Below are 25,520 nucleotides of genomic sequence, written 5' to 3'. Positions count from 1 at the left end.
GCTAAAATGAAGTAACTAATGTGAGGTGCTTTGGTAATAAAAGTACTAAACAGCCCTCAGACTGTAAACCCCATGTAGAACAGGGACTGTGTCTGACCTGATTAATGTGTATCTGCCCCAGTGCTTAGAACAGCGCTTCATTCATTAAATAGTATTTATTTTAAGTATTTTAAGGAGAGCACTGTACTAAGCGCTTGGAATGTACAGTTCAGCAACAGAGACGATCCCTGCCCAATGACGGGCTCACAGTCTAATCGGAGGAGACAGACGGCAGAGCAAAAGAGAACAAAACAAAAACAAGACAGCATCATCAAGATAAATAGAATCAAGGAGATATACACCTCATTAACAAAATAAATAGGGTAATAAATATTATATACAAATGAGCATAGTGCTGAGGGGAAGGGGAAAGAGCAGAGAATGGGGGTGGGGAGGAGGAGCAGAGGGAAAGAGCTCAGTCTAGGAAGGCCTCCTGGAGGAGGCGAGCTCTCAGTAGGGCTTTGAAGAGGGGAAGAGAGTTTGGCAGAGGTGAGGAGGGAGGGCATTCCAGGACCGCGGGAGGATGTGGCCCAGGGTTCGGCGGGATAGGCGACAACGGGGGACAGTGATTAGGTGGGCGGCGGAGGAGCGGAGCCTACGGGGTGGGCAGTAGAAAGAGAGAAGGGAGGAGAGGTAGGAAAGGGCAAGGTGATGGAGAGCTTTAAAGCCAAGAGTGAGGAGTTTTTGTTTCTTGTGAAGGTTGATAGGCAACCACTGGAGGTTATCGAGGAGGGGAGTGACATGCCCAGAGCGTTTCTATAGGAAGATGTTCCAAGCAGTGGAATGAATTCATTCATTCATTCATTCAATAGTATTTATTGAGCGCTTACTATGTGCAGAGCACTGTACTAAGCGCTTGGGATGAACAAGTCGGCAACAGATAGAGACAGTCCCTGCCGTTTGACGGGCTTACAGTCTAATCGGGGGAGACGGACAGACAAGAACAATGGCAATAAACAGCGTCAAGGGGAAGAACATCTCGTAAAAACCGATAGCAACTAAATAGAATCGAGGCGATGTACAATTCATTAACAAAATAAATAGGGTAACGAAAATATATACAGTTGAGCGGACGAGTACAGTGCTGTGGGGATGGGAAGGGAGAGGTGGAGGAGCAGAGGGAAAAGGGGAAAATGAGGCTTTAGCTGCGGAGAGGTAAAGGGGGGATGGCAGAGGGAGTAGAGGGGGAAGAGGAGCTCAGTCTGGGAAGGCCTCTTGGAGGAGGTGATTTTTAAGTAAGGTTTTGAAGAGGGAAAGAGAATCAGTTTGGCGGAGGTGAGGAGGGAGGGCGTTCCAGGACCGCGGGAGGACGTGACCCGGGGGTCGACGGCGGGATAGGCGAGACCGAGGGACGGCGAGGAGGTGGGCGGCGGAGGAGCGGAGCGTGCGGGGTGGGCGGTAGAAAGAGAGAAGGGAGGAGAGGTAGGAAGAGGCAAGGAGATGGAGAGCCTTGAAGCCTAGAGTGAGGAGTTTTTGTTTGGAGCGGAGGTCGATAGGCAACCACTGGAGTTGTTTAAGAAGGGGAGTGACATGCCCAGATCGTTTCTGCAGGAAGATGAGCCGGGCAGCGGAGTGAAGAATAGACCGGAGCGGGGTGAGAGAGGAGGAAGGGAGGTCAGAGAGAAGGCTGACACAGTAGTCTAGCCGGGATATAACGAGAGCCCGTAATAGTAAGGTAGCCGTTTGGGTGGAGAGGAAAGGGCGGATCTTGGCGATATTGTAGAGGTGAAACCGGCAGGTCTTGGTAACGGATAGGATGTGTGGGGTGAACGAGAGGGACGAGTCAAGGATGACACCGAGATTGCGGGCCTGCGGGACGGGAAGGATGGTCGTGCCATCCACGGTGATAGAGAAGTCTGGGAGCGGACCGGGTTTGGGAGGGAAGATGAGGAGCTCAGTCTTGCTCATGTTGAGTTTTAGGTGGCGGGCCGACATCCAGGTGGAGACGTCCCGGAGGCGGGAGGAGATGCGAGCCTGAAGGGAGGGGGAGAGGACAGGGGCGGAGATGTAGATCTGCGTGTCATCTGCGTAGAGATGGTAGTCAAAGCCGTGAGAGCGGATGAGTTCACCGAGGGAGTGAGTGTAAATGGAGAACAGAAGAGGGCCAAGAACTGACCCTTGAGGAACTCCAACAGTTAAAGGATGGGAGGGGGAGGAGGCTCCAGCGTAGGAGACCGAGAATGATCGGCCAGAGAGGTAAGAGGAGAACCGGGAGAGGACAGAGTCCGTGAAGCCAAGGTGAGATAAGGTATGGAGGAGGAGGGGATGGTCGACAGTGTCAAAGGCAGCAGAGAGGTCAAGGAGGATCAGAATGGAGTAGGAGCCATTGGATTTGGCAAGAAGGAGGTCACGGGTGACCTTAGAGAGAGCAGTCTCGGTAGAGTGGAGGGGACGGAAGCCAGATTGGAGGGGGTCTAGGAGAGAATGGGAGTTAAGGAATTCTAGGCATCGATTGTAGACGACTCGTTCTAGGATTTTGGAAAGGAAGGGTAGTAGGGAGATAGGACGATAACTGGAGGGGGAAGTGGGGTCAAGAGCGGGTTTTTTTAGGATGGGGGAGACGTGGGCATGTTTGAAGGCAGAGGGGAAGGAGCCCTTGGAGATTGAGTGGTTAAAAATAGAAGTTAAGGAAGTGAGGAGGGCAGGGGCGATGGTTTTAAGAAGGTGAGAGGGAATGGGATCCGAGGCGCAGGTGGAGGGGGTGGCACTTGCGAGGAGGGAGGAGATCTCCTCTGAGGATACTGCAGGGAAGGATGGGAAAGTAGGGGAGGGGGTTGGTGAGGGGGAGGGGAGAGGCGGAGGGGTGACTTTGGGGAGCTCAGACCTGATCGTGTTGATTTTCGTGAGGAAATAGGTGGCCAGATCATTGGGGGTGAGAGATGGGGGAGGGGGAGGAACAGGGGGCCTAAGGAGAGAGTTAAAGGTCGGGAACAATCGGCGGGGGTGACGGGCATGGGTGTCGATGAGGGAGGAGAAGAAGCTTTGCCTGGCGGAGGAGAGGGCAGAGTTAAGGCAGGAAAGGATAAATTTGAAGTGTGTGAGGTCGGCTCGGTGCTTGGACCTTCGCCAGCAGCGCTCAACAGCTCGAGCATAGGAGCGTAGGAAGCGGACGGAGGAGGTGATCCTGGGCTGTGGGTTAGTGGAGCGAGAGCGGCGGAGGGAAAGGGGGGCGAGAGAGTCGAGATGAGTAGAGAGGGTGGAGTTGAGAGCGGAGACCCGCTCGTCAAGAGTGGGAAGAGAGGACAGGGCGGCAAGGTGAGGAGAGCTGGAGAGGGGAGAGACAGGAGGAAGGGAGGTCAGAGGGAAGGCTGACACAATAGTGGACCAGTAAGATAGCCGTTTGGGTGGAGAGGAAAGGGTGGATCTTGGCGATATTCTAAAGGTGAGAGCAGCAGGTTTTGGTGACGGATCGGATATGTGGGGTGAATGAGAGAGCCGAGTCAAGGGTGACACCAAGGTTGTGGGCCTGAGAGACGGGAAGGATGGTCGTGCCGTCCACAGTGACGGGGAAGTCAGGGAGAGGACAGGGTTTGGGGGGGAAGATAAGGAGCTCAGTTTTAGGCATGTTGAGTTTTAGGTGGCTGGCAGGCATCCAGATGGAGACGTCCTGGAGGCAGGACTAGATACGAGCCTGGAGGGAGGGGGAGAGAAAAGGGGAGGAGATGTAGATTTGGGTGTCATCTGCATAGAGATGATAGTTGAAGCCGTGGGAGCGAATGAGTTCACCAAGGGAGTGCTTAATGTTTTGCTGTCTGTCTCCCCCTTTTAGACTGTGAGCCAATTGTTGGGCAGGGATTGACTCTATCTGTTGCAGAATAGTACATTCCAAGTGCTTAGTACAGTGCTCTGCACACAGTAAGCGCTCAATAAATATGAATGAAGGAATGAAATGCCATTTTCAAAAAAGACATGACATTTTTCCCATATATGGAGGAAATCACCCTAACAGTGAAGGCTAGGAAAAGTGGCCAAATGTCTGGACCTGGAGACATACCTGCCGAAACCAATAAATGCTCCCTCAAACTATGGAATACCAAGGACATGGCCCAGGATCTCAAAGATGCAAGAGCTGGAACCATCTTCATCTTGTGACATCTCATGATTCTCCATCGCCTGCAGGACCATAAACTGGGATACGCTGGGGTCGACACCTCCAGAATTTAATCGTCCTCACCCTCCCGGAAACTAACTGTGGCTTCAGATCCCATCGTGGCACAGCAGACAAAAGCTTTGCTACACAGCACGTAGCAGAAAAGTGCGGGAAGCAGCACAAAGCCATCTATATAATAATATATAATCTATGTAATAATACCAACATTATTAACTATAGTGAAAGGCTCTGTGCACAACAGCTGTTCAGTAAATGTGATGAGAGTGGCTGTGGATGAATTTTGTATGTGATGATATTTGTTTTTCCTATTGGGCTATGAGTAATAATAATAATGTTGGTATTTGGTAAGCGCTTACTATGTGCAGAGCACTGTTCTAAGCGCTGGGGTAGACACAGGGGAATCAGGTTGTCCCACGTGGGGCTCACAGTCTTAATCCCCATTTTACAGACGAGGTAACTGAGGCACCGAGAAGTTAAGTGACCTGCCCACAGTCACACAGATGACAAGTGGCAAAGCCGGTATTCGAACCCATGACCTCTGACTCCAAAGTCCATGCTCTTTCCACTGAGCCACGCTGCTTCTCATGACATGAGTAGGGAACTTGTCCACTAATTCTTTTGTATTGTGCTCTCCCAAGCACTTAGTACAGAGCTCTGCACATAGTAAGTGCTCAATACATACCATGGATTAATTAAGATATCCTTTTGTTGGCTTGAATCCTAGCCTTCTCTTTGGCTATTAAGAGCTGTCAGAATTAAAAAATGGCTCTGTGGGGATCTGTGGTTTATTAGAATGAGAGAACATGGCGTAGTGGATAGAGCAGGGGCCTGAGAGTCAGAAGGTCATGGGTTCTAATCCTGGTTCCACCACTTCTTTGCTGTGTGACCTTGAGCGAGTCTCTTCACTTCTCTGTGCCTCAGTTACCTCATCTGGAAAATGGGGACTGAGCCTGTGAGCCTCACATGGGAAAGGGACTGTGTCCAACTTGATTTGCTTGAATCCACTCCAGCGCTTAGTACAGTGCCTGTCACATAGTAAGTGCTTAACAAAATGCAACATTATTATTATTATGTTTGTATGTGTGTGTATGTAAAGGTAGCCATCATTTTACCTTTTTTGATACAGCTAAGAGTAAAAATGGATCACAGCATGTTTACATAGAGTACAATAGAATTAAATCATTTGGTGCACTGAAGCACTGAGTAAGTCATAGCATTCCTTAATAATAATAGTGAACTAGAAAAATATCTCTGGTGCTTGAGTTATCGGTTTATTGACAGTTCCAGTTGGACTGAAGGAGGTGCTAATTTCTTAGGTTTACAAGCATAGAAGCCAGACTTATTTTACTTGTCACAAGCTTGGTGATTTGGGTGGGGGTGGGGGTTATGATTAAATCTTCAGAAGTTCATTATTAATGACTAATATTCTATTTTAACTCCTTTAAAAAAATAGTTACCCCCTCACAAAGTGCTGTCATTTTAAACTTATTTTCACCTTCCTGTTTTAGACTTGCCTCCGATTCCATCTACTTCAAGAACAAGCTTTTCTGAATTTTCCATGAGGGAACGAATGAGGGAGAAATTAAAAGCCGCCAGGGTGAGAATACATTAGTATTTTGTTCGGTGTTGATTGCAGTTCCACAAATCCTATCTAACTTGTTTTGTTTGCTTAACGCTGCATACATTTGAATATATTAGATTTATCTTTTGTGTCTCAGATGTTAATGTAGTATTTTACATTGGCAAGGATGGTGATTATCCACAAGCAGAATTTTATGTAATTCTCTAAACAATTAATTTGATTCTCATCTGTATCAGACAGAATTACGGTCGTTTGAAAACCTATTTTTACTGATTGCCATGCACTGAGACCTTGAGTGAGGTTTATTACCATCTAACTGACACATCTGATATTTTCTTTCGGTCTTCTTAGTTTAAAGCAGAGAGTGCTTTGTTACAAGAAATCTCCGGCCCACGACCCAGGCGCTTAGCCGATCTTAAGGAGAAGGAATTAGTCACCAAGTTTGATGACGAGGTAAGAAATGCATCTTATCTTCAAATCCTGACTTCTGACATTAATAAAGGAGAGTGAAACAGATTCAATCAAATAATAATAATAGTAATAATAATATTGGTATTTGTTAAGCGCTTACTATGTATAGAGCACTGTCCTAAGCGCTGGGGTAGATACAGGGGAATCAGGTTGTCCCATGTGAGGTTCACAGTTAATCCCCATTTTACAGATGAGGTCACTGAGGCCCAGAGAAGTGAAGTGACTTGCCCACAGTCACACAGCTGACAAGAGATGGGATTCGAACCCATAACCTCTGACTCCCAAGCCCGGGCTCTTTCCACTGAGCCACACTGAAGGAACTTATGGAACGCTTACTACATGCAGAGCGCTGTAGTGAGCGTATGGGAGAGTGCAGTGCAACAGAGTCAGAAGGCATGTTCCCTGTCCACAACAAACTTGCAGTCTAGTGGGGGAGACAGGCATTAATCTAAATCTTTATATTGTATAATTTAAATATATGTACAGAATATCAGATTTTCACCAAAAGTTTCCAGTGCACCACTGGGAAAACAGTAATCAATAATTGTGTTTTTATAATGGGTTTTCTACAAATCTTAACCAGAAATGACCTAATTGTAAGATAGATGAGACTACTGCTGTCGTATGCCATCGAGTCTTCTCCGACCCATAGCGACACCACGGACACATCTCTCCCAGAACGCCCCACCTCCGTCCGCAATCGTTCTGGTGGTGGATCCGGAGAGTTTGGTTTTAGAATGAAAACTGATTTTGAAATAAGTCTAGATACTCAGTGTGGGCAGGGAATGTATCTGTTAAATGGTTGCCTTGTACTCTCCCAAGCATTTAGTACAGTGCTCTGCAGGCAGTCAGCACTTAATAAGTACAATCGATTGATGGATGACAGAACGGTATGGTGGAAAGAGTTTGGATCTGGGAGTTGGAGGACCTGTGTTCTAATCCCAGCTCTGCCACTTGCTTGCTGTGTTATTTCGGGCAAGTCACTGACCCGCTCTGGGCTTCGGTTGCATCTTCTGCAAAATGGGGATGCCTGCCTTTCCCTTCCTAACGGGGAGGTCAAAAACAAGCTCATTAATGTGGAAGTGCTTCAGAAATAAGTGCTGTAAAAGTAAAGTTTTCACATTCAGCTTTCTGGGCAATTTCCATCACGACTTTACAGTTCTGAAAAAAGTAAAAGGGACAGAGGTAAGAACCAAGGGAGGAGCAAGATGGCTCTCTCATCCTGGATCCCACCTGTCATCGTGACAGAAATCACAACTGCTGGAAGAGTCACTGCAGGTGTTTATACTTCCAGATTGATTTCTGAAAGAATCTTTCCAGTTTCATAAAGGCTGGTTTGCAGTTATTTTCCAGACCATCCCCTTAAAACAATCTGCAACTCTTCCTAAGATCATGCCTCAACTCCATGAACTGTGTCCAGTTGGAAGGCTCCCTAGATCACTGTCCAGTTTTATGGACTGATTTCATCATTTAGAAGATACAAGCTGAGGTAGGACCAGTTGCATAGAAAGGCAAACAACCTCATGCAAATAGCAGTATTTACATTATTTATGTTTACTTTTATGCTAGAGCCTGTTTCCTTTTCTAATTAAAAAAAAAGGAAAGTTGCGGAAAGGCAACTGTGAATTTTGCAAAAGTTAGTAAATGCTGAACTTTATATTGCACTGATGAGTTCATTTATTAGCACCGTTTCAGTCAGTACAGATTGTTCTCCAATAGGACATTAACCCTACATTAAAATTTCATGGGTAAATACAAAATTGGAAATTAGAGAGGTAGAGTTTTGCAACACCATTACTCAGAATATAATGAACACTAACTTGGGATGCATTAGGATGCAGACTTTTCATTTGTCACCTAATATAATGAAACTTCATTTTGAGGGTTCCAAATTACTTTGAATTTGTAATCTTCCTTTTGTTTTTAATATGTTGTGACACAAATTCCGAGAAGTCAACGAAAGGCAACGTTGTATCTGAAGTGCTATGGAATTGGGCCTTTGGTTGAGAAGGCCCACTGATGACATTTAAATGAAAATATGATTGTATCGTTCTTCTCCTCTAAAGGTTTAAAGCATTCTTATTTGAAGGGACGGCTTAACAGAGGCATTAAAAATTAAATGCCAACATTGCCTCTGCTGTGTAGTAAAACAGGAGCAGGGTGGGGCTTAAGGGAAACAAGATTTCTTGTTGTAGAAGCTCAAAGCAGCTGAGGGTAAGTGTGGAGTTTGTGTTCGTGCAAAACCTCAACTTTGGGAAGATTCACAGAGGAGCAGTCCCACATTCTAAAACCCTGCCCGGTGCACCAGCAAGTTTCTGGGGAGGCAGCATAGCCTAGTGGAAAAAACACAGGCCTGGGAGTCAGAGGACCTGGGTTCTAATTCCGACTCCGCCATTTGCCTGCCATTTGACCTTGGTCAAGCACATGTCGAAGTGGATAGAGCATGAGTCTGGGAGTCAGAAGGCCATGGGTTCTAATCCGGGCTCTGCCACTTGTCTGCTGCGTGGTCTTGGGCAAGTCACCTCACTTCTCTGTGCCTCAGTTATCTCATCTGTAAAAATGGGGATTAAGACTGTGAGCCCCATGCAAGACAGGGACTGCGTCCAGCCCAATTTGCTTGTATCCACTCCAGTGCTTAATAAAGTGCCTGGAACTATTCTATTGTTCTATATACAGGCAGGGACTGTCTCTATCTGTTGCCAATTTGTACATTCCAAGCGCTTAGTACAGTACTCTGCACATATTAAGCGCTCCATAAATATTATTGAATGAATGAATGAATGGAACATAGTAAGTGCTTAGAAAATATGACACATTATTATTATTGTTATTGTCTGTACTTCGGGTTTCCTCCTCTGTAAAATGGCGATTCACTACCTATCCTCTCTCCTATTTAGACTGTGAGCCCCACGTGGGACAGCAACCATGTCTAACGTGATTAATCGTACCTACCGCACCACAGAGAACAGTGTTTAACAAATATAGTAAAAAAGCACAAACAGAAACAACTCACAAAAAACCCCACAGGATAGTCTGCTCACGGGGGCTCGTGTCGTCAGAAGCACGTTCCTCAATTCCCCATCTGCGTTCCATCCAAAACTTGGATGGAAATCCAGCATTACGGCAGAACCTGGTGTTTTTTCCATAATTCATCTGGGAGATGTGCACATGTGTAGAAACATTTAGGTCAGAAATAAAATCGAGTGAATGAAGACAGAAATTTTATTTCATGTAATTCTGGAGTGAAATTGGTTCTATAAAGAGAACAAAGTCATAAATGGCTTAACTGTAATTCAGAAGCCTTCTACCGTCTGATGAAGGTTTTCCATCAGCAAGAAATGTAATCCTATTGAAATATACGATTAAGCCCCGTGGGGAGAGAGAGTGTATTATTAGTTCGTTCCCTATTCCTTACGTAGGAAAGATAGTTGGCAGAAGTAATTGTCCGAAAGCAGCGCTTCAACTACACTGGGTTGCTTCTTGAGATGTTCTTTGATTATAAAGGTGGAGGGAGAGAAAAGGAAGAAGCAGCAAAGGCAAGTTTTCTGAACTTTATAATGTAGGTGCTTTGAGAAGGGAGGCCTATAAGAGGTGTCTTATGGCATTTATAAGGATGAAAAAAATGCTTCAAAGATGCTTTGACAGAAGAAATACTTCTGTCCTCCTTCGTGGTTTCCAATTTCCAGGTTCCCTAGTATCTCTAAATCAGAGATCAGAGATCTTTATTAACCAAAGGGTTTTGGAGGGTTTTTAGTCCTCATATATTTAAAGACCTTCCTGAAAAGATGGTTTATCTTAGTGACATTTGCCTTCACTAATATTTTCCTTTTATTTAACCTAATAGTTTTAACTCTGAGTAATCTTAAAAAATATTTGACAACTTTATTTTATTTCAGGATAGAAAGGAAGAGAAGAATAAATATAAAAAGGACTGTGCCAAAACTCATACCAGTATTTTCTTTTAAATAAAATGTAGACATCTATAGCTCAGACCTATGCGGTAGTTAATAGTTTGATCAAATTAGCTTTCACTTTAGTATTGAGGTGGTGCGAGTTGCAAAATGACCCTTTTTATGCTACACGTCGGTGGTATTTATTAAATGCTTACTAAGTGCTTGAGGGAGTACTATAGTTTTGATAGAAATTTATGCTTAAATTTGCGATGTCTAAGCTATATCGGAAATTGCTAATATTTTATTTGTGGATTCATGGGGCAATTTCCTTCTTGACATAGGTTGGTTGGAAATGAGTTGTAATGGAAGGGTCGTTTATGTTCATCTCCTCTTGGTTGACATTGCCCTGTGGTAGCAAATACGTAAAAATCCATTGTCTTTATTAAATCCAGTGTAGATAATTATTTGTGATGGCATTTAGAAGATAAGCTGTTTCAAATGGCTTGTCACCTCCTTATTGTAAAGGCTCTATTTTTTTTTTAATCCAGCAGAGTAAACGTATTTCAAGGGGACTACAAGAACATGAATCGCAGAGCTCTTCACAAGTAAAATTCCGTGATTCTGTCAGAAAACTTAAGCCGAAATCACAGGTCAGAATTGTGGATTGTTTGTTGTTGTTTTTTTCCAATTTTGACTGAACTTTAAGGGTCCATTTGACACTTATCTCTAGGAATCCTTTTATCACTCATTCGTATTTCATAAGGTTCTTAAGAGACATTTGGGAGAAGGTAACCATCACCACTGCTGGTAAAACCTACTGGCAGTATGGAATTCCCTCTATTCCAACTCTGTAAAATTCCTCCACAGGACATTAGCCATTTGTTTCTGAAGAGACAGCTGTGTTGTTCAGCTAGGTATCCTAGATGTCTGAACAACTATTTAGCGATTCACTGTTTATCCCCAAATACAGGAAAAAAGTGCTCTGAAAATCCACTGCTTCACCAAATTTCAAATCAAAAGTGGCACTTAAATGGAAAATGTTTAAATATGAAGAGAATAGTTTGTTTCATAGAAGAGAAGCAGTGTGGCTTAAGGAAAGAGCACGGGCTTTGGAGTCAGAGGTAGTGGGTTCTAATCCCGGCTCCTCCACTTGTTTCTGTGTGACCTTGGGCAAGTCACTTAACTTCTCTGTGCCTCAGTTACCTCATCTGTAAAAATGGGGATTAAAAAAAAAATGTGAGCCCCACGTGGGACAACCTGATTACTCTCTATCTACCCCAGCGCTTAGAGCAGTGCTCTGCACATAGTAAGCGCTTAGCAAATACCGCAATTATTATTATTGTTAGAACTAGAGACGTAAATAATTTCAGCTTGCCTGACCCCTGGGCATCTGGAGGAAAGTTATGGGTTGAGCGGCATAATTAACATTTCACTGTGGTTATGGCTTAGGGACAGGACTGACCGTCATCGCTCTCTCCAGAACCAGAATGCTCTGAGTTCGGAATGCCTGGGTCTGCCCCAGTCCCTCTTTCCTTTCTCACCCTTTTGCCCCATCCCGGTCCATCCTGTACTACTCGGTAAGACACAAACAACAGTTGTCATTTGGGCAATGGGCGGTACAAACGGGACTGGCTGAATAACAGCACAGGGAGCGGTATGATGTGCCATCAAAGGGATGGAGCTGAGCCTGGAGATTCTGCCACCAGGTTTTTCATCACTGAGTCACTCCCTCTCCAGCTTCATCCCCAGCTCACAAGGTAAAAACCAAAAGCTCGTTTCCAGGAGGAGAGAAAGGCAGAGGGAAGTTGCTTTCTTTCCATTATACAGTCTCGCAAGTTCAGGCAGCTAAAAGGAGGCTCATTACAGTTGTTAAATATTTTCATTTTAAAAGTTGATAAATGTGGGCTCTCCTCCAAAATCGTAAGACCCTAATGCGTTTATCCTCTCGGTGATAGCTTGAATGTTGTCTCTGCTGTTCAGAGAGTTTGCTTTTTTCTACAGTCAATTTAAGACTTTTTAATTATCAACCATCTGAAGCTCCTATTAACTTGTTGCCCTAGGTTCAGACTGGCTTCCCTTCTGCTGAAGAAGCCTATAACTTCTTTACTTTCAATTTTGACCCCGAACCAGAGAATAAAAGTGACGAGGATAAGGACCAAAAAAGAGAAGGGGGTGGGGAAGAGGAGGAATCCGCAGAAAATCTCCAGGAGGAACAAGAAGGTGAAATGGTATGTAAACAGTAAAAAATATAAGAAAAATGTTGTCGGTAATTCTCTCGTAATTCCCTTTTCCGACCCCACTCACTGCTAGCATTCCAGAATTCAAAGCCACAGCTTCTCCTCTTATGCAGGGTACAGGTTGTTCTGGACATAACTATGGTAACACACCCATTCTCTATGTAGCTCTATAGAGAATAATAATGTTGGTATTTGTTAAGCGCTTACTATGTGCCGAGCACTGTTCTAAGCGCTGGGGTAGATATAGGGGAATCAGGTTGTCCCACGTGGGGCTCACAGTCTTAATCCCCATTTTACAGATGAGGGAACTGAGGCACAGAGAAGTTAAGTGACTTGCCCACAGTCACACAGCCGACAAGTGGCAGAGCTGGGATTCGAACTCATGAGCCCTGACTCCAAAGCCCGTGCTCTTTCCACTGAGCCACGGAAGCAGCCTGGCCTAGTGGATAGAGCATAGGCATTGGAATCAGAAAGCTGGGTTCTAATCTTGGCTCCACCACTTGTCTGCTGTGTGACCCTTGGCAAGTCACTTCACTCCCCTGTGCCTCAGTTCCCTCATCTGCCAAATGGGGATTAAGATTGTGAGCCCTTTGTGGGACAGGGACTGAGTCCTACCTGATTATTTTGTATCTACCCCACTGCTTACATAGTAAGCACTTATTAACAAATGCCATCATTATCATTATTATTATTATCATTATTATTATTATGTTGTTGTTGTCCTGAACTCATTCTTGATCCTCCATGATTTACAGAAAGGAGACTGAGTGCATGACATAGAGTTGGTCCTGGAGTTAGCAAAGAGGAGTCTTGAGTCAGAGATATGTTGAATTCCTTTTATTGAACAGACTTTTGTTTTAGTTTTCTAAAGACAGAAACTCCTGATCCTCAGAGCACAAATATATAATATAAAAAGGGATGTTAAAGTTGGTTCTACATTGATTGTCTATTTACTGCCTGGATTCACCCTAATGCTTAATTACCTCGAGCTCATCTTTCTTTAATCTCATCTGTCTTTCCTAGATCCCGTTTGTCTTTCCTCAATCGCGTCTGTCTCGCCGCCGACCTCTTGGCCACATCCTGTCTCTGGCCTGGAACACCCTCCCTCTTCATATCTGACAGATAATTACTTTCCCCGCCTTCAAAGCCTTATCGAAGCAAGCAAGAGGCCTTCCCTGACTGAGCCTTCCTTTCCCCTTTTCTCACTCCCTTCTGCGTCACCCCTGCACTTGGATTCGCTCCATTTTTTCACCCTCCTCTCAGCCCCATAGCAAATATGCACTTATTCGTAATTTATTCGTATTAATATCTGTCTTCCCCTATAGACTGTAATCTTGCATGGGCAGGGAATGCATCTACCAACACGATTATATTGTACTCTCCTAAGTGCTTAGTACAGTACTCTCCACAGAGTCAGCGCTCAATAAATACCATTGATTAATTCTGTGCTCTGTATACATTCAGTAAAACTTCACTAATTGGGATTGAAGCGGGAAGGTGAAGTATGAGTTAGTGAACAGTCTGAATTGTAGAATTCTTTAAAAGGAGCAACTCACTTATATGACAGTCTTTAGAGCTTAAGATCCAGTGATAATGTTACCTCTGGTTCTTTTCTGAGGAAATTTATCAGTGGGCTTTTAAAGCATTTGTGAAATGGAATGGAATGAAATGTGCAATTCTTAGTGTAATAAAAAGAAAGATTATGTAGCACAGCATGTTAAAACTGATGCTTTAAATTGACATTTGCATTCCTAGGAAAAGCTAATATGTAAACACGGTTATTCATCTTTTAAAATTTATATATATATATGAAAATTGCAGGATGAAGAGGAGCTTCTCAAAGCTAAAGATGCAGATGATTTCTTAATCAGTATATACCAGACAGCTCAAGACCTTGTAGCAGTCAAAGCTGCGGATTATGAAAGTATCCATGAAAGAATTCAGAAAGAAAGAGAAATTCTTTTCATACCCAGCCTCCGAACAGGTATTATATACTTATCTTTATCTTGTGCTTGCTTTAATTGTGGCATTTTTAACGATCTTGTAACCATATAATAGGGGAACCAGTAATAGACTTATCTAAGACAGACGAATAGTTTATCCTATTATTTTTTTATGCCTAAATATCTCAACTGCTCTTCATTTTTAACAGCTCTCAGAAACTACTTTCATATACCACACGTTAAACCTCTGCTGTTCAAGTCAACAAAGTTTCTAATTCATACCCACTGGTAGCGGGGAGAGGGTGGGAGCGTGTGGGAAGGCTGGGGGAATGCCTTCTACAGTTATGGGAAAGTCAGGGGAAGGACAGGGTTTGGGTAGGAAGATGAGGAGTTCTGTTTTAGACATGTTAAGTTGACAGGTGACAGGAGGACATCCAGGTAGAGGTATCTCGAAGGCAGGAAGCAATGCAAGACTGCAGGAGAGGGAGAGAGAGCAGGGCTGGAATTATAGATTTGGGAATCATCCACTTAGAGGTGGTAGTCATAGCCATTGGAGCGAATGAGTTCTCCAAGAGAGTGATGTAGATGAAGAATAGAAGGGGACGCATAACTGAGTCTTGAGGGATTCCCACAGTTAGAGGGTGTGAGGCAGAGGAGGAGCCCGCAAAAGAGACTGAGAATGAGCGACCAGAGAGAGAGGAGAACCAGAAGAGAACAATGTCAGTGAAGCCGAGGTTGGATGCCGTCTTTAGAAGAAGGGGTTTGTCAACAGTGTTGAAGGCATCCGAGAGGTCGAAGAGGATTAAGATGGATGTCACCTGTCGCCGGGGACAAGTTCTTTCAGAATTGGTGTGGTGAGAGAGAGAGAGAGAGGCCGGGGATGGAAATCGTGAGTTTTGTATAGAATTTATTCTGCGGGGCAAATTGAATGAATTAATTATTTAGACGCGACAAATCGGCCTTCCCTTTTGGGAGAAATATGGTGTTAAAGCTTCCCTAACGGGAGGAATACACTGGTATGTTACTTGCATGTGGCCGGACACCCAAGCCCACTTATGATTTACTCACAATGTGGTGAGGCAGCTGGCTCCCACCATGTGCTCACCCCACCCAGGAGGAATCCATCTTTGCGTTAAATACACTTATGCGTTAAACACTAATGAGTTACACACACTTATGAGCTCCATACGCTTATGCGTAAACCCAGTTATGCATTACCCACTTATGGTTACTCGCACTTGATGAGGTGGCTAGCTCCCATCATATTCACGTCCCACTGGGGAGGCACCCACTTAGACATCAAATCTACTTATGTGCTACTCGCACTCGGTGAGGCGGCTACCTCCCACCCTGTTCACGTCCCACTGGGGAGGCACCCACTTAGACATCAAATCCACTTATGTGCTACTCGCACTTTTTGAGGTGGCTAGCTCCCACCCTGTTCACGTCCCCCTGGGGACTTCAAATCCATTTAAACGTTACATACCCATGGTGAAGCGTCTGGCTTCCAACCCCTCGAGCGCTCAGCAGGACGGGACACTCACCCATCCTATGGCTCCTCACTCGGTGCAGGCAGAGCGACCTTCTCGCGCTCTTGACAGAGGCGACCTGCAGCCGGCTGCTGCGAGTCCCGTTCCTCTGCACAGAAGGTTAGAGGCGGCAGGTATTTATCACCAGTGCCCTTAGGCCATTCCAGCTTCCAGCTTCAGTTTATCCAATATCTGCCCTGCCCCCTCCTCTATTCCTAATTTGATTGGCACGGGGTCGAGGGGCACCTTCTGTATTCCCAGCTTGGGCTGTCAATCTGGCAGTTTGGGTTGTGGGGGGCGGTGTCCCATCCTCACTTCCGAGTTCGGCCTGTTTGCTCAGGAGGTCACGAGATAGCACCTTGGGACAATGGAGTAGAGGCCTTTGGATTTGGCTAGAAGTAGATCATTTACAACCTTTGAGAGGCTGGCTTCTGTGGAGTGAAGGGGGATAGAAGCCAGATTGGAGAGGGTCAAGAAGAGAATTGGAGGAGAAGAACTTGAGACAGCGGGTGTAGATAATTCACTCAAGGAGTTTGGAGTGGAATGGTAGGAGAGAGGTGGGTCATCAAGTCGAGGGAGCCATGGGGTCAAGGGAGGGTTTTATTGAGAATAGCGAAGTTCATGGACATGTTTTAAAGCAGTGGGGAAAAAGCCATTGGAGAGTGAACGGTTGAAGATGGCTGTTAGGGAGGGATGAAGGGTAGGGGCAACTGTTGTGAAAAGATGCAAAGGGGTGGTGTTGGATGCGCAGGTGGAACGAATGGATTTTGAGAGAAAGCCAGGAGATCTTCTCTTGAGATACTGCTGGGAAAGATGGGAGGGTTGAAGGGGCAGGAGTGAGGAGGGACTGGAGAGGGGCAGGGGAGATTTTTAGGGAGGTCACACCTTATAGTTTCAATTTTCTCAGTAAAGTAGGTGGCCAGGTCATTAGGGGCAAGGGATAGGGCAAGTGGGAGGACAGGGCATTTGAGGAGGGAGTTAAATGACTGGAACAGCTGGCCAAGACAATAGGCATGAGTGTTAAGAAGAATGGAGAAATCATTTTGTCTGGCAGAGGAGAGGGCCGAGTTAAAGCACATGAGGATAAATTTAAAGCGGACAAGCTCAGCCTGATTGCTAGATTTCTGCCAGCAGTGCCCTGTGGCTAGTGAACAAGAGGACTGTGGAGGTGATCAAAGTCTGTTGGTTAGTTGCAAGAGATCAACGAAGGCATAGGAGAGCGAGCTAGTTGAGTTCAGTAGAGAGGGTGGTGTTAAGAGCATCAGTTTGGTCATCAAGGGAAAGTAGTTTGGGTATGGAAGCTAAATGGGGCATGATGACTTGAAAAAATTGGATGAGGTCAAAAGATGGGAGGTCTCTCTGGAGGAATAGTACATACAGATTTGTGTGGAGGAGGCCTGTGGGAGAGAAGGCAGGTGAGGAGGTTGTGGTCAAATAGAGGGATTTCAGAGTTGATGAGGGAAGAGGTCGTGCAGTGACTAGAGACGATGAGATCGAGTGTGTGTCATAGTTGATGGGTAGTTGAGCTGGGGTGGAGCGGGACGTCAGTGGAGTTTTGGAAAATAAATCCAGGAAAGGTCGATTAGGAGAAATATTTGGGTGAAGAAAGTAAATATACAATTTTATAGGACATAAATATAAGATTAAGTATTATATAATGTAAATGTAAGTGTAAATATTTCTGGCGAGAAAGTATGGTCTCGTAGAAAGATTTTAGGACTAGGAATCCAGAGACCTGGATTCTTGTCCCAACCTGCCTGTTTTATAGCCTTGGGCAAGTCACTTAACTCTTGGAACCTCAGTTTCCACATTGGTAAAATAAGGATAAAATATCTGTTCTCCCTTTCTTTTAGTTTATTAATCCCATTGGGGACAAGGGACTGCATCCAATCTATCTTGTATCTACCCCAAAGTCTAGCCCTCAAATTGTCACTACCAAATTAAGTGTTTTATTTCCACCATTATCATAACCATGACTATGTAGAGAAGCAGTGTAGCTCAGTGGAAAGAGCACGGGCTTGGGAGTCAGAGGTCATGGGTTCGGATGCCAGCTCTGCCACTTGTCAGCTGTGTGACTGTGGGCAAGTCACTTCACTTCTCTGTGCCTCAGTTACCTAATCTGTAAAATGGGGATGAAGACTGTGAGCCCTACTTGGGACAACCTGATTATCCTCTTTGTACCCCAGCACTTAGAACAATGCTCTGCCCATAGTAAGCACTTAACAAATACCAACATTATTATTAGTATTAGAAAAATGAAGTTTGTCTTTAAATCACCTTCAGAGCTGTTTGTGAAGAGTTAGCAGAAATGTCAGTGAATTTGGGATCTGCTTGTTTTTATTAAATTGCTTACAGGTCAGCGGCTCAAATGGGATTTAAACCGACAGTTTTATTTTTTAACATCTAGTGCCTGCTTCTCAGAAAGTGCCTGAAAACATGCAACCAAGGTACCTGGAGGATGAAGGTTTTTACACTGGAGAAAGACCCGTTGTGGCATTAGCGAATCAAAATATCATAGAGAACAGAATACTCGTTCAGGAGCAAGTAAGCTGTCAACCCCTAGGCTCTGTGGTTTGGAGTCATAAATACTAGCTACTTAGTAATTCTAGGTATTTTGTACAGGAAGATGCATCAGTCAATCAATCAGTCGTATTTATTGAGCACTTACTATATGCATAACACTGGACTAAGCCCATGGAAGAGTAGAGAAGCAACATGGCTCAGTGGAAAGAGTCCGGGCTTGGGAGTCAGAGTTCATGGGTTCGAATCCTGGCTCTGCCACTTGTCAGCTGTGTGATTGTGGGCAAGTCACTTAACTTCTCTGGGCCTCAGTTCCGTCATCTGTAAAATGGGGATTAACCGTGAGCCTCACGTGGGACAACCTGATTCCCCTGTATCTACTCCAGCGCTTAGAACAGTGCTCGGCACATAGTAAGCGCTTAACAAATACCAACATTATTATTATTGTTACAGTACGACATAATTGCAGGAATAAATTTAAGCTTTTTTTTTTAACAAGTTAGCAAAATTCCACTTCTCTGTAATTTCTTTAGAGAATACTACTTTAATTGATCGTGTTGATTTCTAGGGCGCTCTTGATATATCTGTTCTATTTGTTTGTGATTCAGTTCTTTGTCCTGGAACTTAATGGGGAAATTATATCTGAGTTTTCTTCTTGGAAAAAGTGAATCACATGAGGAATATATTTTCCTAGTATAGTTCATTTTCCCAGTACGTTTTGTAAGTCATTCATAACTGCGTTGGAATTCTAAAAAAAGTTATTTCACCTTTTAATCTCTGTGTAGGGGAAAAAGTGGTTTGGAGATGATGGCAAAGTCCTCGCACTGCCTAATCCCATTAAGCAGTCTTTCACAAGACCACCGGTGTTTTCGGCGGAGGAAGGCAAAGAAGCGGAACTTGAAACATTCTACATGGATGTAGGTGTTCATTTGTTTTACCAGTATTCACGGTCTAGGGCTTTGAATTGATTCTATTCACATAGATCCCTGAATAAAGTATAGTTTTCTGTGTGGAAATAATACAAAGTAAATTGTTCAAAATAGTATATCAAATATTTTTGATGATTAAAGTTTTTGAATTAGCTCTTTTTGTGTCTATTGCATATATACACATCAGTGACTACTTTATTTTCAAAACGTTTATCTTTATTATCTTTATTATTTATCTATTATCTTTGTTAAATATCTAATTAACTTGTTTCTACCCCAGCACTTAGAACAGTGTTTGACACAGAGTAAGCACTAACAAATGCCATTGGAAAAAAAATATAGTCTTTATCTTATGATGATGATGATGGAGTTTCCTCTTGTAAACAGTGGACAAGCATCAATCTATCACTTCAGATATTTTGACGAGGCTAAGGGATAATCAGTCAATCGGTGGTATTTATTGAGCACCAGTGATATTTACTGAGCATTTACGGTGGGCAGAGCACTATACTAAGTGCTTGGAAGGGTAGAATATAGCAGAGTTGGTAGTCACATTCCCTTAGTACAGTGCTCTGCACACAGTAAGCACTCAATAAATACCATTGATTGATTAATTGATTAAGATTCCTACCACGTTAATGCAGTCACTCATCCTTTCATTCATTCAATAGTATTTATTGAGCACTTACTATGTGCAGAGCACTGTACTAAGCGCTTGGGATGAACAAGTCGGCAACAGATAGAGACAGTCCCTGCCGTTTGACGGGCTTACAGTCTAATCGGGGGAGACGGACAGACGAGAACAATGGCAATAAACAGCGTCAAGGGGAAGAACATCTCATAAAAACAATGGCAACTAAATAGAATCGAGGCGATGTACAGTTCATTAACAAAATAAATAGGGTAACGAAAATATATACAGTTGAGCGGACGAGTACGGTGCTGTGGGGATGGGAAGGGAGAGGTGGAGGAGCAGAGGGAAAAGGAGAAAATGAGGCTCTAGCTGCGGAGAGGTAAAGGGGGGATGGCAGAGGGAGTAGAGGGGGAAGAGGAGCTCAGTCTGGGAACGCCTCTTGGAGGAGGTGATTTTTAAGTAGGGTTTTGAAGAGGGAAAGAGAATCAGTTTGGCGGAGGTGAGGAGGGAGGGCGTTCCAGGACCGTGGGAGGACGTGACCCAGGGGTCGACGGCGGGATGGGCGAGACCGAGGGACGGTGAGGAGGTGGGCGGCAGAGGAGCGGAGCGTGCGGGGTGGGCGGTAGAAAGAGAGAAGGGAGGAGAGGTAGAAAGGGGCAAGGTGATGGAGAGCTTGAAGCCTAGAGTGAGGAGTTTTTGTTTGGAGCGGAGGTCGATAGGCAACCACTGGAGTTGTTTAAGAAGGGGAGTGACATGCCCAGATCGTTTCTGCAGGAAGATGAGCCGGGCAGCGGAGTGAAGAATAGACCGGAGCGGGGCGAGAGAGGAGGAAGGGAGGTCAGAGAGAAGGCTGACACAGTAGTCTAGCCGGGATATAACGAGAGCCCGTAACAGTAAGGTAGCCGTTTGGGTGGAGAGGAAAGGGCGGATCTTGGCGATATTGTAGAGGTGAAACCGGCAGGTCTTGGTAACGGATAGGATGTGTGGGGTGAACGAGAGAGACGAGTCAAGGATGACACCGAGATTGCGGGCCTGCGGGACGGGAAGGATGGTCGTGCCATCCACGGTGATAGAGAAGTCTGGGAGCGGACCGGGTTTGGGAGGGAAGATGAGGAGCTCAGTCTTGCTCATGTTGAGTTTTAGGTGGCGGGCCGACATCCAGGTGGAGACGTCCCGGAGGCAGGAGGAGATGCGAGCCTGAAGGGAGGGGGAGAGGACAGGGGCGGAGATGTAGATCTGCGTGTCATCTGCGTAGAGATGGTAGTCAAAGCCATGAGAGCGAATGAGTTCACCGAGGGAGTGAGTGTAAATGGAGAACAGAAGAGGGCCGAGAACTGACCCTTGAGGAACTCCGACAGTCCTGTCCTGCCAGGATTACTGCATCAGCCTCCTTGCTGACCTCCTAGTCTCCCTGTCTCTCCCCACTCCAGTCCCTACTTCACTCTGTTGCCCGGATCATTTTTCTACCAAAAACATTCAGCACATGTCACCCACCTCCCCCAAACCATCCAGTGGTTTCCCATCCACCTCCACATCAAACAAAAACTCCTAACTCTTAGCTTCAAAACTCTCCATCCCCTCGCCCCCTCCTACCTCACCTCCCTTCTCTCCTTCTCCAGCCCACCCCATACACTTTGCTTCTGTAGTACTAACCTTCTCACTGTTACTCAGTCTTGCCTGTCCCGCCACCGACCCCTGACCCACATCCTCCCTCCGGCCTGGATGTCCTCCCTCCTCAAATCCCACAGACAATTACTCCCCCCGCCACCTATCCTCATCCCCACTTCAAAGTCATATTGAAGGCTCATCTCCTCCAAGAGGTCTTCCCAGACTAACCCCCACCTTTTCTCATCTCCCACTCCCTTCTGCGTCCTCCTGATTTGCCCCCTTTGTTCTTCTCCCCTCCCAGCCCCACAGCACTTCTGTACATATGTCATTTTATTTACTTGTATTGATGTCTTTCTCTCCCCCTCTGGACTGTAAGCTCATTGAGGGCAGGGAATTGACTATTGTATTGTTCTCTCCCAAGCACTCAGTACAGTGCTCCGCACACAGTAAGCGCTCAATAAATACGATTGAACGAATGAATGAGTGAAGATATAAAGCTGACTGGATACACCGTCCGTGTGTCATGGTTGTCGTGCAGTACTTAAAATTGCCTTGCTCCTAAAGCGTTTATCCTTTGCTATAGCAGTGGACTGACTAATGGAAAGGCAGATTTAGTTATAATAATGATAATAATAATTTTGGTATTTATTAAATACTTATTATGGGTCAAGCACTGTACTAAGCAGTAGAGTAGATATAAAATCTTATTATATATTTATTTATGTATTTATTGAGCACTTAATGTGTGCAAAGCAATTGGCTAAGCGCTTAGGAGAGTACAGTATAAAATCAGATTCTTTCCCTTTCCACCACGAGCTCACAGTCTAAAAGGGGAGACAGACATTAATATAAATAGATAAATTCTGGAGTTATTCATATATGTACGTATGTGCTGTGGGGAAGGGAGGGAGGATGAATGAAGGAGCAAGTAAGAGCGGTACAGAAGGGAGTGGAAGAAGAGGAGAGGAGGGCTCAGTCGGGGAAGGCTTCCTGGAGGAGATGAGCCTTCAATAAGGCTTTGAAGTGGGGGAGAGCAATTATCTGTCTGATAGGAGGAGGGAGGGCATTCCAGGCCGGAGGTAGGATGCAGGCGAGAGATCGGTGGCCAGATAGACGAGAGCGAGGTACAGCGAGAAGGTTAGCACCAGAGGAATGAAGTGTGAGGTCCAGGTTGTAGTAGAGCAGCGAGGTCAGGTAGGAAGGGGCAAGGGGGTTAAGTGCTTTAACGCCGATGGTGAGGAGTTTTTGCTTGATGCGGAGGCGGATGGGCAACCCCTGGAGTTTCTTGAGGAGTGGGGAAACATGGTCTGAACGGTTTTGAAGGCAAATGATTAGGGCAGCAGAATGGAGTATGGACTGGAGTGGGGAGAGACAGGAGGCGGGGAGGTCAGCAAGGAGCCTGATACGGTAATCAAGGTGGGATAAGAGAAGTGGTTGCATTAAGGTCCTTGTAGTTTTGATGGAGAGGAAGGGATGGATTTTGGCGATGGAAGTAAGTGGTGGACCTGGGATTGGAACTTCCAGGCCCATGCTCTTTCCACTAGGCCATCCTGTTTCCCACAGCAAATTGTCATTTGATGTAAGCAGGACTCAGAACTTTGATTCGGAGGGTGAGGGGGAGGGCGGGAATTGGTTAATGAACCAAAATAGGGTAAGTCTTTGGATTATCATGGTAGCAATTTGGGTGGGGAAGAAAGGGAAGATTTTCGCAATGCCGTGAAGGGTGAACCAACAAGATTTGGTGACAGATTGAACATGTGCAGTGAATGAAAGAGATGAGTCAAAGATAACACCAAGGTTATGGGCTTGTGAGACAGGGAGGATGGTGGAGCTGTCTAATAGAGTTGGGAAATTCAAGGGAAGGTCAGTGTTTAGGTGGGAAGAGAAGCGGTTTTGTATGGACATAGTAAGTTTCATGTGTTGGCAAGACATCCAAGTAGAGATGTCCTGAAAGCAGGAGGAAATGTGAGACTGAAAGAGGGACAGAGATCAGGGCTGGAGATGGAGATTTAGGATTCGTCCGCATAGAGGTGGTAGTTGAAGCCATGGGAGCGAATGAGTTCTTCAAGCTGGTGGGTGCAGATGGAGAATCAGAGGGCTCCCTGATCTGAGCACTGAGGGACTCCCACAGTTAGGGACTGGGAAGCAGGGTAGGAGCCCTTGAAAGGGACTGAAAATGAGTGATCAGAGAGTTAGGAGGAGAACTAGGATGCTGAAGTAATTGAAAAGGGCTTCAGATGCTCTATTCGATCAGTTGAAATATTTCCAACATAGGGGAGGTAAAATGCTTGAGACTAAACTTTGCCACTGTGTATAGCCTGTCCTACCATAAATAACAGGTTTACCATCCATTATTTTAAAGACTTGCTTCAGATAAAATCAAATGATATTTCACTAAAAATAGTTTACCTGGAAATGGTCAAAATTATGTATAATTGGACTTAATGAGATCAATTTTTCCCCACCATTCATTCAATCAGATTTATTGAGCTCTTCTGGTGCAAAGCACCAAACTAAGCTCTTGGGAAAGTCCAATATAACAATAAACAGACACATTCCCTGCCCACAACGAGCTAAAGTGGGAGGAGAAATGTGGAAGGAATTGGAGGGGTAGGAGAAGGGCTAGTGTAAATATTTGTTGTTTTAGCTTTCTGTGTTTAGAGATCCCTGTTAGAAACAAAAAATTCTGTGAAAAAAATTCACCTAAGGGGTCTATGCATCAGCTCTAGCGAGTATAGGAACATTTCCGTGTTGCGATCCAACCACTCCCCTCCCTTAAGTTCTCCCTTTTCCTTAATAATAATAATAATAATAATGTTGGTATTTGTTAAGCTCTTACTATGTGCAGAGCACTGTTCTAAGCGCTGGGGGAGACACGGGGGAATCAGGTTGTCCCACATGGGGCTCACAGTCTTAATCCCCATTTTACAGATGAGGTAACTGAGGCCCAGATAAGTTAAGTGACTTGCCCACAGTCACACAGCTGACAAGTGGGCAAGTCACCTTGCCCCAGCCCCAGCTAAGTGCAGCGTACCCTAGTGGATAGAGCACAGGGCTTGGGAGTCAGCAGGTCCTGAGTTCTAATCCTTTCTCTGCCACCTGTTTGCTGGGTGACCTTGGGTAAATCACTTCACTTCCTGGGACTCAGTTACCTCATCTGTAAACTGGGGATTAAGACTGTGAGCCCCATGGGGGACAGGGACTGCGTCCAACCTGATAAACTTGTATTCATTCATTCAATCGTTTTTATTGAGCGCTTACTGTGTGCAGAGCACTGTACTAAGCGCTTGGGAAGTACAATTCGGCAACAGATAGAGACAATCCCTAGCCAACAACGGGCTCACAGTCTAGAAACGGGCTCACAGTCTAAAAGTATCTATCCCAGCGCTTAGTACAGTGTCTTGTCATATAGTAAATACTTAACAAGTACCATAAAAAGTGCAGCCTGTGGAAATCCTGTTCCCTTTATCATTCATTTAATTGTATTTATTGAGTGCTTACTGTGTGCAGAGCAATGTACTAAGAACTTGGAAAAGTGCAATATAACATTAAACAGTGACATTCCCTGCCCACAACAAGCCCACGTTTGACCTATTCCTGACCCAATCCCTGTTCCTCCTTGGCATACTGGCTAGAGCCTGGGCCTGGAAGTCAGAAGGTCATGGATTTTAATCCCGGCTCTGCCACTTGTCTGCCATTTGACCTTGGGCAAGACGCTTCACTTCTTTGTACCTCAGTTACCTCATCTGTAAAAGAGGATTTGAGACTGTGAGCCCCTCGTGGGACGGGGCGGTGTCCAACTTGATGTGCCCACCCCAGCACTTAGTACAGTGCCTGGCATATAGTAAGTGCTTCACAATTACCATTATGATGATTATTATTATTACTGAAATCTGGCTCTCCCCAGATGTTATTTTTCCCCAGCTTTTTTCTCACAAGAAGGTTTCATCTTCTCCCACAGCCCAAGATTCACTAGGAAGGGGGAAGAAGTTTGCTTCCTTCTTGGCCCCAATGCCATTTTCGT

The 25,520-nt window shown here is 45.0% G+C and overlaps 1 protein-coding gene across 3 annotated transcripts in view; it reads left to right on the top strand.

The window, feature by feature from the left end:
• The window catches only part of CC2D2A (coiled-coil and C2 domain containing 2A), a 112,816-nt gene that overhangs the window by 10,110 nt on the left and 77,186 nt on the right, over positions 1-25,520 (top strand). For 2 of the 3 annotated variants that reach the window (XM_039911932.1, XM_029062763.2), the window contains exons 2-8: positions 5,659-5,747; positions 6,084-6,185; positions 10,645-10,746; positions 12,157-12,324; positions 14,155-14,317; positions 18,213-18,349; positions 19,111-19,242. In XM_039911932.1, coding sequence (XP_039767866.1) covers positions 5,659-5,747; positions 6,084-6,185; positions 10,645-10,746; positions 12,157-12,324; positions 14,155-14,317; positions 18,213-18,349; positions 19,111-19,242 — 893 coding nt within the window. The remainder of the gene's footprint in view (positions 1-5,658; positions 5,748-6,083; positions 6,186-10,644; positions 10,747-12,156; positions 12,325-14,154; positions 14,318-18,212; positions 18,350-19,110; positions 19,243-25,520) is intronic. The other variant, XM_039911931.1, reaches the window with a different exon arrangement.

The sequence above is a fragment of the Ornithorhynchus anatinus genome, chromosome 4, assembly GCF_004115215.2.
Source record: "Ornithorhynchus anatinus isolate Pmale09 chromosome 4, mOrnAna1.pri.v4, whole genome shotgun sequence".
Classification (NCBI taxonomy): domain Eukaryota; kingdom Metazoa; phylum Chordata; class Mammalia; order Monotremata; family Ornithorhynchidae; genus Ornithorhynchus; species Ornithorhynchus anatinus.
Note: the sequence above shows the minus strand (reverse complement) of the source record. Positions and strands in the feature narration are given on the sequence as shown.